General features: G+C 42.5%; 1 protein-coding gene and 1 long non-coding RNA gene across 2 annotated transcripts; one reads left to right on the top strand and one right to left on the bottom strand.

Moving 5' to 3' along the window:
- Positions 1-330: 330 nt before the first annotated feature.
- On the bottom strand, positions 331-10048 carry LOC108175038 (uncharacterized). The gene is made up of 4 exons (XM_070813710.1): positions 8996-10048; positions 8826-8879; positions 8126-8742; positions 331-652 (listed from the first exon to the last, which is right to left on the bottom strand). The coding sequence occupies exons 1-3, from the start codon at positions 9359-9361 to the stop codon at positions 8737-8739; spliced, it is 426 nt and encodes a 141-aa protein (XP_070669811.1). The 5' UTR covers positions 9362-10048; the 3' UTR covers positions 331-652; positions 8126-8736.
- Positions 10049-11352: 1304 nt separating this feature from the next.
- Positions 11353-12616, top strand: LOC103447378 (uncharacterized). Its single transcript, XR_011571321.1, has 4 exons — positions 11353-11499; positions 11624-11767; positions 11891-11980; positions 12123-12616. It is a non-coding gene; the product is annotated as an uncharacterized lncRNA (long non-coding RNA).
- The last annotated feature ends 366 nt before the right edge of the window (positions 12617-12982 follow it).

The following is a 12982-nucleotide window of genomic DNA, read 5'->3' as shown; positions in this document are numbered from 1 at the left end:
TGACCGTTCTTGTTAAAAATGCTACCTTCCCGTTGAGCAAGAAACAGGTGGAGTCCGCCATGGCTATGCGGTCCTTGCAACCCCAAGTGAAAACTGTGCAAGAACGCTACGTGGGGGACCAGGAGAGAATTCAACTCGAAACTGCTTGATTGTAGAAGTTAGTCGACATAAACCGTTTGGCATGATGTTTGCCGACACTTGCAACAATCCCAGTGTGGATGGGATTACATAGAGCTTTTTCAAATGTGGCAGATGAGAATGACGATCCTCAGCCTTCGTGTTTTGGATTGATGAACAACAGCAAGGATGGAAAAACTTACAGCACCAATCTTGCATACACACCTCTGAATATCTAAGAAATGGAAGGGTGACTCCAAAAACTGTTACATTCAGCTTTAGGACTGTCCTTTTGGATCTGCTCAGTGGAAAACACATCCCTCCCAGTCATTTGGCCGGTCCAAGGAGGAAGCCAGAAGCTTCTCGATCAGACGACTGCCGTAGTGGATGCCATCGCGGCCATCGGTTCTCCACCCTCAGATTTCTCAACTGTGGAGAACGTCTCGGATATGGTGCAGATTGTACAGGCAGGAAAAGGAAGGCACATTTACAACTATAACAGAACAAGTTGGTGCTGACACAGAGATCCCACCTCCTGCGAATACCACGAGCATTAGTGGAAAATAGGAAGAAGATAAGTTTTCTCAATAACAATCCTACTATTATTCCTCTTGTCTACCATCCGCCAAAAGAAAGGAAAGTAAAGAGAAAGGATTATTGCCCTTAATCACGTCATCAAGCGACATATCCAAAGCAGTGGGAAACAGAAACAAAAGCAAAGCAGAAAAGAAAACAGAAAACAAAAGAGAAAGCAAAAGCAAAAGCAAAGAATAAACACCCCACCGGAATGATGTGATTTGCTTTTTTTGTTTTTGTATAATGTAATTTATTTTTCCTATCTTTCGGAGACATCTGTATAAACCCCATCAGAAGGTAAAAAAAAATACGGCAAAGCCCAAAATAAATGGGCCGGAATGTTGTGTAGAGGGCGAAGGCCCATAAGCCCAAAATAGCTTCAATTAGGCGATCAAAAGTACGCCCAGTACTCCAAAATTATTCGGCAACCTGCCGCTATTACCACCAACCAGGTGATCAAAAGTACACCCAGTACTCCAAAAATTATTCGGCAACCTGCCGCTATTACCACCAACCAGGTGATGAAATGTACAACTCGTACTCTAATACCATTTGGCAACTAGCCATTCATGCCACCAACCAGGTGATAAAATGTACAACCCGTACTCTAATATCATTTGGCAACTAGCCATTCATGCCACCAACCAGGTGATGAAATGTACAACCCGTACTCTTCTTCATGCCACCAACTAGGTGATCAAAAGTACGCCCAGTACTCCAAATTATACATGAGCATTACTCATGTCATTCATACATAAACATTCATGACCATCACTCATGACAATCATACATAAACATTCATGACCATCACTCATGACAATCATACATAAACATTCATGACCATCATTCATGTCAACATTCATGAGCATCACTCATGTTAACATTCATGAGCATCACTCATGACAACATTCATGAGCATCACTCATGTCAATCAACATAAACATTCATGAGCATCACTCATGTCAATCAGCTTCAAAAACTTCATTTACGGAGCTCTAGCTTCAAAGCTTCACCTATAAAGCTTCAGTGCAGGGTATACAAATACGACCTAAATCGGGGTAATCCAACTATCCCCATGTTGTAAGTTACACACTTCCGCAACCATGGTGCTTGGTATTGCCAACAATTCGACCTAAATTTTTCTCCCAATCTTGTCTTCCACCGCTGAGGCGAGGCGAGCCAAAGCATCTGCATGACTGTTTGCCGCTCGAGGAATTTGGGTGATCTAGTAGTGGAAGTGTTTCAGCAACAATTGTGTTTGTGCCAGATATGCTGCCATTGAGCTATCCTTAGCGTTAAAGTTATTGGTGACCTGGTTAACCACCAATTGGGAGTCACTGAAGATATCAATTCGTTTAACCCCAAGGTGTTTGGCCAAACGTAAGCCTGCTAGGAGGGCTTCATATTCGGCCTCATTGTTCGACGCCTTGAATTTGAAACGAAGAGCATACTCCATCGCCACTTTGTCAGAGGTCATAAGGACTAGTCCTGTTCCACAACCCTATTGGTTGGACGAGCCATCAACATATAGACTCCATGCTGGGGCTGTTGGTTATATTTTCTGAGCTTTCGAGGGTAATGAAACCACTTATTTAGGTGTAGAAACAATGTCAATAGGATATGTGAAGTCAGCGATGAAGTCTGCCACTGCTTGGCCCTTCTCAGCTGGCTTTGGTTGGTAGGAGATGTCAAACTCACCCAATGCTATCGCCCATTTGATCATTTGCCCAGAAGTGTCAGGATTTTGAAGTATCTATCGAAGATGATGATTGGTAAGCACGATGATGGAGTGTGCTTGGAAGTAATGGCAAAGTTTTCGAGCAGACATGACCAATGCTAGAGCCAATTTCTCAATGTTGGAGTATCGTGTCTCTGCATCTTGTAAGGCATTGCTGGCGTAGTAGACAGATCGTTCAACATTACCATCATTTTGAATGAGAACATAACTTACTGCTGAAGTCGATACCGACAGATAGATAATGAAAGTGTCACCAACCTCAGGTTTAGAGAGTAGATGGGTTTTACTCATGTAGTCTTTGAGGTTCTTGAATGCCTCAGCACATTCATCAATCTATGTAATTTACTTCTTACTTCATTTAAGTGATTTGAAGAAAGGAACACATCTATCTGTGGCCTTAGAGATGAACCTAGTTAAGGCTGCCACATTGCCAATAAGGATTTGGATGTCTTTTGAAGTTACCGGTTCCTTCATGTCGAGGATTGCTTTGATCTTCTTGGGATTAGCCTCAATGCCTCGTTGGCTTATCATGAAGCCTAAGAATTTGCCAGAGCCTACGCCGAAGGCACATTTATTGGGGTTCAACCTCATTCGATGCCTCTTCAGAATGGTGAAAGTTTCAGATAGGTTGGTGATGTGTTGGTCAGCATGTTTACTCTTGACTAGCATATCATCAACGTAAACTTCCATGCTCTTCCTAATCTGTTCGGCGAACATTGAATTGACCAATCTCTGATAAGTTGCTTCTGCATTCTTTAGGCCGAAGGGCATGACTTTATAACAATAAAGTCCCCTGTCAGTAGTGAAGGCTATGTGTTCTTGGTCCGGAGGGTTCATGAGGATTTGGTTGTATCCTGAGTAAGTATCCATGAAGCTCAGAAGTTCACACCCTGTCGTAGAGTCTATAAGTCTGTCTATTAGAGGAAGAGGAAAGTTATCCTTCAGGCATCCTTTGTTTAGGTCGGTGTAATCGACACACATTCTCCACAAGACCTTTTGGAGCAGGAGACTTTCCTTGGTCGGATTCTTCTTAACAAGGACAACATTTGCTACCCACGTTGGATAATTGACTTCGCGGATGAAGCCTATGCCTTTGAGTTTTTCAACTTATGCCTTCATTGCCTTGTACCGTTCAGCGTCATAAGATATTCGCTTCTGTCTCACTGCCTTGGTCTTGGGGTCAATACTTTAGCGATGACAAATGATATCGGGAGAGATGCCTGACATGTCCTCGTATGACCAGGCGAATACCTCAGTGTTCTCTTGCAAAAAAGAGATAAATGCCAACCGAATGGGTGGTGACAAGGTGGTGCCAATCTTCACCATGCGATCTGGATAATCTTTTGAGATAGAGACCTTCTAAAACTCTTCAGCGGGTTGTGCTTGCTGGGTGAAATAGTCATCTCGAGGATTGTCGGGTTAACTGTTGCCACCGTGAAGATCCAAGTTGGCTTCTTCTAGGCTGGTCTTTATGACTTGGTCATGTATAGAAAGGGTTTCCTTGGGCACAAGCAGGTGTTGTTGCTTGACCGAAGTGTTGTAATATGATCGTGCACTAAGTTGATCTCCTCTAATGTAACCATTGCCATAAGGGGTTGGAAATTTCATCAACAACATATGTGTGGATACAGTGGCGAAGCTAGAAATTTTCAAGGGGAGGGGCGAAATTTAAAAGCGTACAAAATTCCAAAAAATATGTAAACAACAAAATCCTTTTATATAGTAAAAAGTTTAAGTGTCGTTCGTAATATATTAATACAAACAAGTTACAACTGTTGTCGTTCATAATGTATTAATACAAACAAGCCTATACGTGATGTCACACCCCACTCCTAATTAAAAATAGTTTTGGGGTCTTAATTGGTGAGCCCAAGGGCTCACCCCTGATATCTGTCCCTTTCTCCCGTACTCCCTCTCTCATCTCTCTTCCTTTCTCCCCTCACTCCCTCTTCTGCTCTTCGAAACTCCCCGAGCTCTCTCTCCCTCAAGTCGCCCTCACCCTCTCCCTCTCTACCCGTGAGCAACATCCATACCCACAATCTTATACACACGCACACCCTAGGACCCTCCCAAGCAAGAACTCGAACCGAGGACAGGTCCGTGGTGCACCACAGTGGCGGAGGTAGAACAGCCATGGAGGGGTTGGGTTTTCCGGGAGGGGAGGGGCTGAACCTGCGCTAGGGCTGTGTTTTCCGGCGAGGGGAGTGGCGGACGCCACTCCTCGCCCTCACGTGGCTTCGCCACTGTGTGGATACCATGGCCTTGAGATCATTAATGCATGTGCGTCCCAAGATGACATTGTATGCCGTTGGGCAATCAACCACCAGGAAGTTAGTGGTAATGGTAGCTGTGTAAGGGCCTGTACCAATGGTGAAAGGTAAGTGTATGCTTCCCAAAGGTTGCACGATATCATCGGAGAAGCTTATCAGAGGGGAAATCGAGCGATTGAGCAAGTGTTCAGCTACATTAAGTGCCCTGAAAGCTTCAGCAAACATGATATTGACCGAAGCCCCCGTGTCTACCAGGATTTGTCGTACTTCAAAGTTGGCTATGTGAGCTTCCACGATTAGTGGGTCGTTGTAAGGGTAAATGATACCTCTTTCTTCCTCAGGGTAGAAACATATTAGATCCCAGTTAGGCATTTGATATTTACCTTCCCTGATGTCTTCCACGTGAAACACTTGGTGGCCAGACCTTAAAGCTCGTTCACTATTTTTCATAGCCCTGTTGGAAGATTTAGATATGGGTGTGCCACCACTTATGGAATATATCACATTCACCTGGCATTAGTTATGGTTACCCTTTGGAGGGTGAAAGAGGAATTGATCAATTTTTCCTTCACGTGTCAAAGCTTCAATATGATCACAAAGGGTGATACATTTCTCACCGTCATGGCCGTTATGCTCGTGGTAGCAGGAAAATGTGCCCGTGTTCTTCGTGGGCTTGTAACCCGACTGCCTTGGCATTGGCTTCGGTATCAGGTGTGCTATGCTGGGGTAAATGGCCACACATGTGGCATTCAAATGTGTGTATGTCTCATACCTCGGGGTAGGCCTGTCCTGACACGTGCTTGGCCCACTGTGTTGACTGCCTGGGGGCGGGCATTATCTTGGCGATACCCTTGGTTATCGCGATAGTGTCCTTTACTCCTTTTACTAAAATGAGACTGGTGAGGATGTAAATCTTTCATTTTACCCTGAGATTGATATGTCTGTTGACTTGGTGAAGTATTAAGTAAGGTAGGAGGAGGCACCGCTGCCGTTTGGAAGGTTGAGGTCTTCTCATTTGGTTGGATCTGGCTTCCACTCCCTACTTGCTGATAAGGGGTGGCTGTGGGGGGTTTCCCTTGATATGTCATTGCCTCGACGGAGGCATGGTTATAAGCATGGGCCATCACCTCAGAGTAAGTCTTCCAAGTGTTGGCATTGATCATGTACTTAAAGAAACAGTCACGTAAGCTTGCCGTAAAGGCTTTGAGGGCAGTCTTGTCGTCTGCCTCGGCACAACGGGAATACTCATGGCTGAAGTGGCCAGCATACATACGTAATGACTCGTTTGGCTTCTGGCGAATAGGGTATAAGTCATCCGCAGAGTGCAAGCGATCGATTTGGAAAATGTGTTGAGAAACAAACAGTTTCCTTAATTCCTCAAATGAGTTTACCGTCTCAGGTAGAAGACGGCAATACCAGTTTAGAGCTCCACCAAAGAGGATAGAGGGGAAGAGAAGACATCGCTCTTCATCGATGTGCATCCGGTATGCCATGGTGAACTCAAAAAAGTTAAGGTGTTAAATCGGGTCCTCCTTTCCAGTATAGAGTTGCAAGCTTCTGCTTTGTCTTTGCTTGGATGGGGGTGTCGAGGGTCCTCCTTGTAAGAGGGTCAGGCCTAGGTTGGTTCCAATCAGGTATCTCAGCTTGTCGTTCGGCTTTCAAATTGTTTACTTCCTTAAGAAGTTGTAGGACAAGAGGGTCCTGAGTGGAGTCATGTACCACTGGAGCTTTCTTTCGTAAATCTTCATCTCCTCTTAGAAGTATGAAGGTTTGATCAAGAGCATGTGATTTTTCCCTGGACTTGCCGTACTGACTTCCAAGGTATGTCTGTCGGAATATCTCTGAGTCCCCTATACCTTTGTGTTTCTCTAGGACTTGTTGCCCCTTCCCCAAATTGGTAGCCGGCCTGGGACATGGAATGGGACCGAGTCTTTCAGAAACCCTTGGGTCATTGATCTTCGAGCTTACATGGATGAGATTGTCTCGACGTTGCTTTAGGAAATCTCGACAGTCGCGAAAGACGGCTTTCGATCCTTCCACTCCTTCTGTAAGGAGGTGTCTTCATCCACTTCTCCTGCTTCGGGTCGAAGCAGTTGGGTTAAGAGAAGTCTCATGTTGATCAATGTTCTGATGATTAGCTCACTCCTCATCAGGGATACCTATGTCGAATGAAGGTGACCCTCCGTGTTGGGGGGCACCTAGATGATGGTTGATGTCCACAGGGGTAACGAGCTCGCGTGTTTGAGTACGCCTAGTTTCGTGGAGCGTCTCAAAGAGTTTCTCATACTGCTCCTAGAGGACCTCATTCTTCATTGTTATCTTGTTGTTCTGAGCTTCTAGCTCATCGACTTTAGCTTAAAGAGCAACCCTATTTTCTTCCTTCTTTCGTTGCCTCACACCAAGTGCAAGAAGGGTGTCATTCTGCGTGTTGTGGCTTCCTTCGCTCCCCATGTTGGAGAGGGATGCCTGGTTAAAAAAGAGTGTACGAATGGTGGAAACCACCTTAACAAAGCTGAAAATAGTGGGAATAAGTGTCGTTCCCACAGACGGCGCCAAATGTTGATGCACAAAATCAGTAAGGACTTTGATACAACAGAAAATGTTAAGTTTGTGACCTTCGCTAGATTGCTCCGGTCACTAGTGTGGATAAGTATGTAAATGGATAGAGACAGGGAAGCAAACACAAGATGTGCGTGGTTCACCCAAATTGGCTACGTCCATGGAGTAGAGGAGTTCTCATTAATTGTGAAGGGTTTACACAAGTACATAGGTTCAAGCTCTCCTTTTGCGAGTACTAGTGAATGATTTAGTACAAATGACATTAAGGAATATTGTGAGAGAATGATCTCTATTTATAGAAGAGAGTTTCTAGTTTCATTCTGACATTGACACGTGTCGTGTTGTGATTGGCTTCTGATGTTGACACGTGTCGCGCTATGATTGACTTCTGATGTCGACACGTGTCGCACTGTGATTGGCCTCCTGGTTAGAGGGAAACTTTTATGGGTCTTTGACGGTATAACGTTGACCGGTGCTCAATAGTTTCGAGATTGGTCAAGTATGGTACAAACAGACTTAATATAAAAAACGTACCACATAGCTGGGCACTTGAAAATGACTGCAGAGCCACACCCAATTTTTTCCGAATCCTCAAACTCCTTCGGGCAACCCTCCTTAAGAGCGACCTGCAGATCATCAAATGTTTGAAAATATTGGTGCATGCCTCTCTTCCACTGCTTGTACCGTTCAACGAAGAGCTTGTTGACGTACGACAACATATTGTCTTTGATGTTGTCGAAATTGTAATTCAATTGCAATGCAACAAATTAATTACATACATTAAGTAATATAAATATATAATTTCAAGAAAAAGCAATAAAGGCAGGATACTTATCGACAAATAAGTGCGCACATTTGTCCTTACCTAGCCTGGCATCGCCTTCCAAGACTTCTATAGCATAGGGCAATAAGTCCAAACAATGTGACCAATGTTGTGGGCCAATGCGCTATGCTGCTCCAGCGTTGGTGCAGCCCAATGCCACTCATCGTATCTGATCGTGATACGTCCGTTGGTCACTTGGGTGACCTTCGCCATCTTCAATTGGAGACAAGGTCCCTGGGTATTTTTCTTTGCTGAAAAAAAATAAAAAACAGTCAAACAAACACTACAAATTATATCGAAATTTCGGCAGAACCTCCCCTAAGGTTATAACAATTCCCACACCTTGGACATTGTAATAATAATATATGATATCAAACAACAATCACAACTAGGGGTGGACAAATTAATGGGGCATGGACCCGTGGGTAGGGGGCAGGTCCAATTTTTTTAAATTTGAAACAGGGCGAGTCCACATTAGTTGTGAGGCGGGGCGAATCCTAATTGTTGAGGAAATGGATCCCCAACCCGGACCGTTTCCACCGTCCAAAAATTTGTCTGTCTCTCAAACAAAACTCTTCATCTCTCTCACTAACTCTCCCTCTCTTTCATCTCTATCCCTCGCCTTTGCAACTCACTCTATCGGGATTTCCATACTAAAACTGCATAGTGTCAAGCAAATAAACATCAACAATTTGATAAACTGAAAACGGAGTGACAAATCTAAGAAAGAAGTAACTTTTACCGCTATAACAGCAGCATCTGCCAGAAAATATATGAAGTCACCATCAATATCAAGCTGCACACAAACTTGGTCAATATGCAAGTGACAAGTGAAAAAAAAAAAAAAATTCCCACCGGTTGGAACTGGACTCATGATTTACAAATGGTGGGTGCAAAGTGTGAAATTCCAACCTGGCTTGCACCAAACAACGCCCTTATTGCTTTTCCATTAGTTGTAAGACTTTGTTCAATGATACGAGTAGTTTCTTGAAGTGCAGCTTTACATTGTGGACTTGCAGACTCACCAATCTGCAAATCCGACTTCGAATTCTCTACCGCCTCACGAGCTTGCCGCTCGCGGTCCGCCCAGAAGAAGTTGGAGTTCCCCTTGAACGTCAAAACGGTGTCGTCGTCGTCGATCTCAGGGATGACCCACTCCTTCTTGGACCAGACGCCGGAGCCGTACGAGGAGTGGAGCAAGGTATAGGAAACCATGGCTGAGAGGAGAAAGAGGGGAAGTGTGTGGACTTCACTTAACAAGAAGCTACCGGAAGACATGGCGCAAAACGGAACAGCTCTTATTGTGATAAGACTCTCGGTTGTTGGTGTTGTATATATTAACAAGAGAAAAAAATGTTACCAAAGCCTCTAGGGCAACGACTGAAGAAAGAGGTGGCGTCAGGCATGCCATCTTCGTTCAGCCAAGGATCAAACATCGTCTTCAGTATTTGGAGGATCTCTGGATTCTCGAACCACTTGACTTTCTTCTGACCAGCAGTGACGTCCTTCATGCTATCGATCTCCATCATCGCTATCGCTGTTGAAACCCTAGGCACAAAAAAAAAAAGGAAAACTTACAACTCGATCGAATTGTTTTATTTTTTAAAATAAATTTGAATTGGATATCTGATGATGTTTTGCATGTCCTGTTTTTGAAAATTCTAGTATGATCTAGTCTACGATGCACATATACTGCACATCGGTCGCATATCGCATGTCGGATACGCAAATGGACACGATACGCATTTGATATGGTCGAATATGTGTTGGATACGTATTTGAATCAACAGATACGGCGTTTGACAGATGGATACGGTTATCCGACTATTAGGATACAGATATCTGCACCATGGCCTTGGACGCAATTTCGTGGAAGAAAACCTCATGACGGAGATGACCCAATTTGGTGGGAAAAGGCCTCGCGAAGAAGATAATGCGATTTGGCAAAGGAAAGCGTCGCACGAAGACGACCCGATCTAGTGGAGGAGGCTTCGCGAAGAAGATGATTGTTATAAGTCGACATGCCATTTGTTTGTTTCTGTAGAGAAAAACGACACCACAGTTTCTTTTTTTTCTTTTTTTTTATTTATTTACATTTTTAGGGTTTAAATGAGACTAAAGCCCAAAACTACATAGCCCACATTTACACCACTACCATCCTTTCTTTTTGAGAGTATGAATAATACAAATTAAATTTGAGTAATTAATTTTTTTATTGTTATTTAAAATGTATTTTTAAATATATATTATATAAATTTCCGTATCCATTACGTATCGTGTCTTTTAAAAATTTGACGTATCCCTATGTCTGTGTCCGTGTCCATGCATCGTAAGATCTAGTGTATCTTATACACTGGAAACTTTGCACCGGAGCATATTAGAAAATCCGGCTTTGTTTTTCTTTCAACGGATGGCCAAACTAACCTCTTCTTCACCATCTGGAGGACTTTTGGATCTTCGTACCCATGAACGGAGCCAATGAAGGCTCACTGGGGGTAGATGCCCCCACTAAAGTAATTTGTTTGTTTAGTTGCAGATTATAATTATATAATATACACGGGTTATTTTTGAAGAAAATATATTTATCTAATATCCAACATACATTCATTCTACTTATACTCCATATCAAATATTATATGAGCAATAGTGCTCTTGTTCTGTCATTCAAACCGAAAAAAAAACCCTCTCATGCCTATCATGTACTTATATTTTTCTCATCACTTTGTCACTTTCCACTACTATATTGAAATTTTTGTAACATTGGAATTATGATACATCATCATTTGAAATCATCTTTAATATCATATTGTATATAACCATACTATAATAAGATTTTCTTAGTTATTTTTTATTGCCCCCATTAGAAAAAATTTATAGCTCCGTTCCTGTTCGTACCACTTGATTATTACCTTATCAGTGAAGCTTCTCTCCTCTTTGGTCTCAATCGTTGCTCTTGAATAGATGAGATGAGATAGAGTAATAATGAGGAATTTAATAGGAATAGAAGAAAATATAGTATATATGGTGGTTTGCCATGTTGATCAAGATTCTGTTAGTCTCTCGAAAAAAAAAAATCCACGAAGATCGCAGCCGCTCAATTGATCAGGGACAAAAGTTACTAAATCTGAGCCGTTGAACATAATTGAATGGATGGGATTATAGGGAATTGAATTGAACACACCATCATTTTCATGGTTAATTTTGTCTCTTGATCTACTTCTAATCTGAACCCCTCAGTTTCCCTAAACACAATCCGATGGCTGGATCAAGATAACACTTGCCTAACGGAGATAACGAGAACCATTAGCAATCTGGACCGATGAGAGGCGTAATATATGAGTGTTAGTCTGTGAAATAACTCGAATTTCAAATCAATCACTTGAAATGCTTATGTTTTTTGGGATTTCCAATGTTCGGTTCGTAAATCTACTCCAAATTGAGCCGAGTTGTACTGTTTATTTCTTGTCTCAGTATTGGGTACGTGCAGTATTGTATTTGCTGATTGATACGATGGCTACATGTGCCTTTTGCATCTTACAGGGACTTACATTGATAAGAAATGCCCTTTCACTGGAAATGTTTCTATGGGGGCCGCATCCTGGCTGGCACTTGCCATGGTGCTAAGATGAATAAAACAATCATCGTTCGAAGGAATTATCTACATTATGTCAAGAAATATCAAAGGTATAACGTTCGCATTAATTTTTTACATTTTCTATTGTATCTGTTGTCATTTTGGAGAATTAACAAGTACCATCCTCTTTGCTGTTGTTCTGAAATCTTTTTCTTTCTTGCCGTTTTCTTAAGATATGAAAAGAGACATTCCAACATCCCGGCACACGTACCTCCATGCTTCGGTGTGAAGGAAGGAGATCATGCTACCATCGGCCGGTGCAGGTGATTTACCTTAGCTCGTTCTTAACTACATGTTTATGTATGTAATTTGGCAAGCGCTAGTGCTCATTTTGTTCATTTTTTTTTGGGTGCCTTACCAATGTTCGGGCCACTGTCCGAGACTAAGAGGTTCAACGTGTTGAAGGTGACTCCTGCTGGATCTTCCGGCACTGGCAAGAAGGCTTTCGCTGGAATTTGAATTTAGGAACTCTTGAGTTTCATGGTAGGCTGGCGCTGTAGGCATTGAGGAGACATTAGTAGCTTCCCTTGATTTTTTTTTTTTTTTTTACCCCTTTCAATTTTTGATACACTGGCTAAATTTTGTTGTTTCGATGACTCTCGTGTTTGAATTATAGTGCGTGTGCTTTGAGTTGAGATGGCTAGTTCTTTCTGTTCCACCGCGGCAGCCGCCCTGCGCCACCACCATATTGACTGATTTTATGTAGTCTAGTATGGTGCGATGGGTACACAACAAAGTGGGCGTGTTTAGGTGCGGTCCAAATTCAAAGGGATGGGTAGCACTCTGTCGGGCTTGTATAATTCTCATGTTTTAATGACCCATTTCTGTATGCCTCCAGTTCTTGTCGGAGTCCATTCCTCCTTGACTTCATGCAATAAATTAGAAAAATCTGGCTCCCACTTCCTCTGCAATTCGCAAAAAATTCCACCCGGAGTGCCAAAATTATGTTGGCTCACACTTGCACACAAGTGAGTTGAGTGTCTTAATCAAGTTACTATAACGTGAATAGGGTTAAAATTCATTTTACGTTTTTTTTTTTATGCCTTGTTCTTTAAAGGACTTCAAATATTGTCTTTATGTTTGTCAAATGATACTCACAAACTAATTGGATATTGATTTAACGCAGTTTTCAATCCTTATACTGATATAATCACAAAAATGTATGACATACTATACGAAAATGAAAGAACATGGTTAAAAAAAACGCTTGGCCTCCCGCCGAAAACAACACCTTCTTCTGTCTCTCTCTAGATCTCTCTTCGTAT

This window comes from Malus domestica, chromosome 02 (assembly GCF_042453785.1).
Source record: "Malus domestica chromosome 02, GDT2T_hap1".
Classification (NCBI taxonomy): domain Eukaryota; kingdom Viridiplantae; phylum Streptophyta; class Magnoliopsida; order Rosales; family Rosaceae; genus Malus; species Malus domestica.
This window is presented reverse-complemented; position numbering and strand designations above follow the sequence as displayed.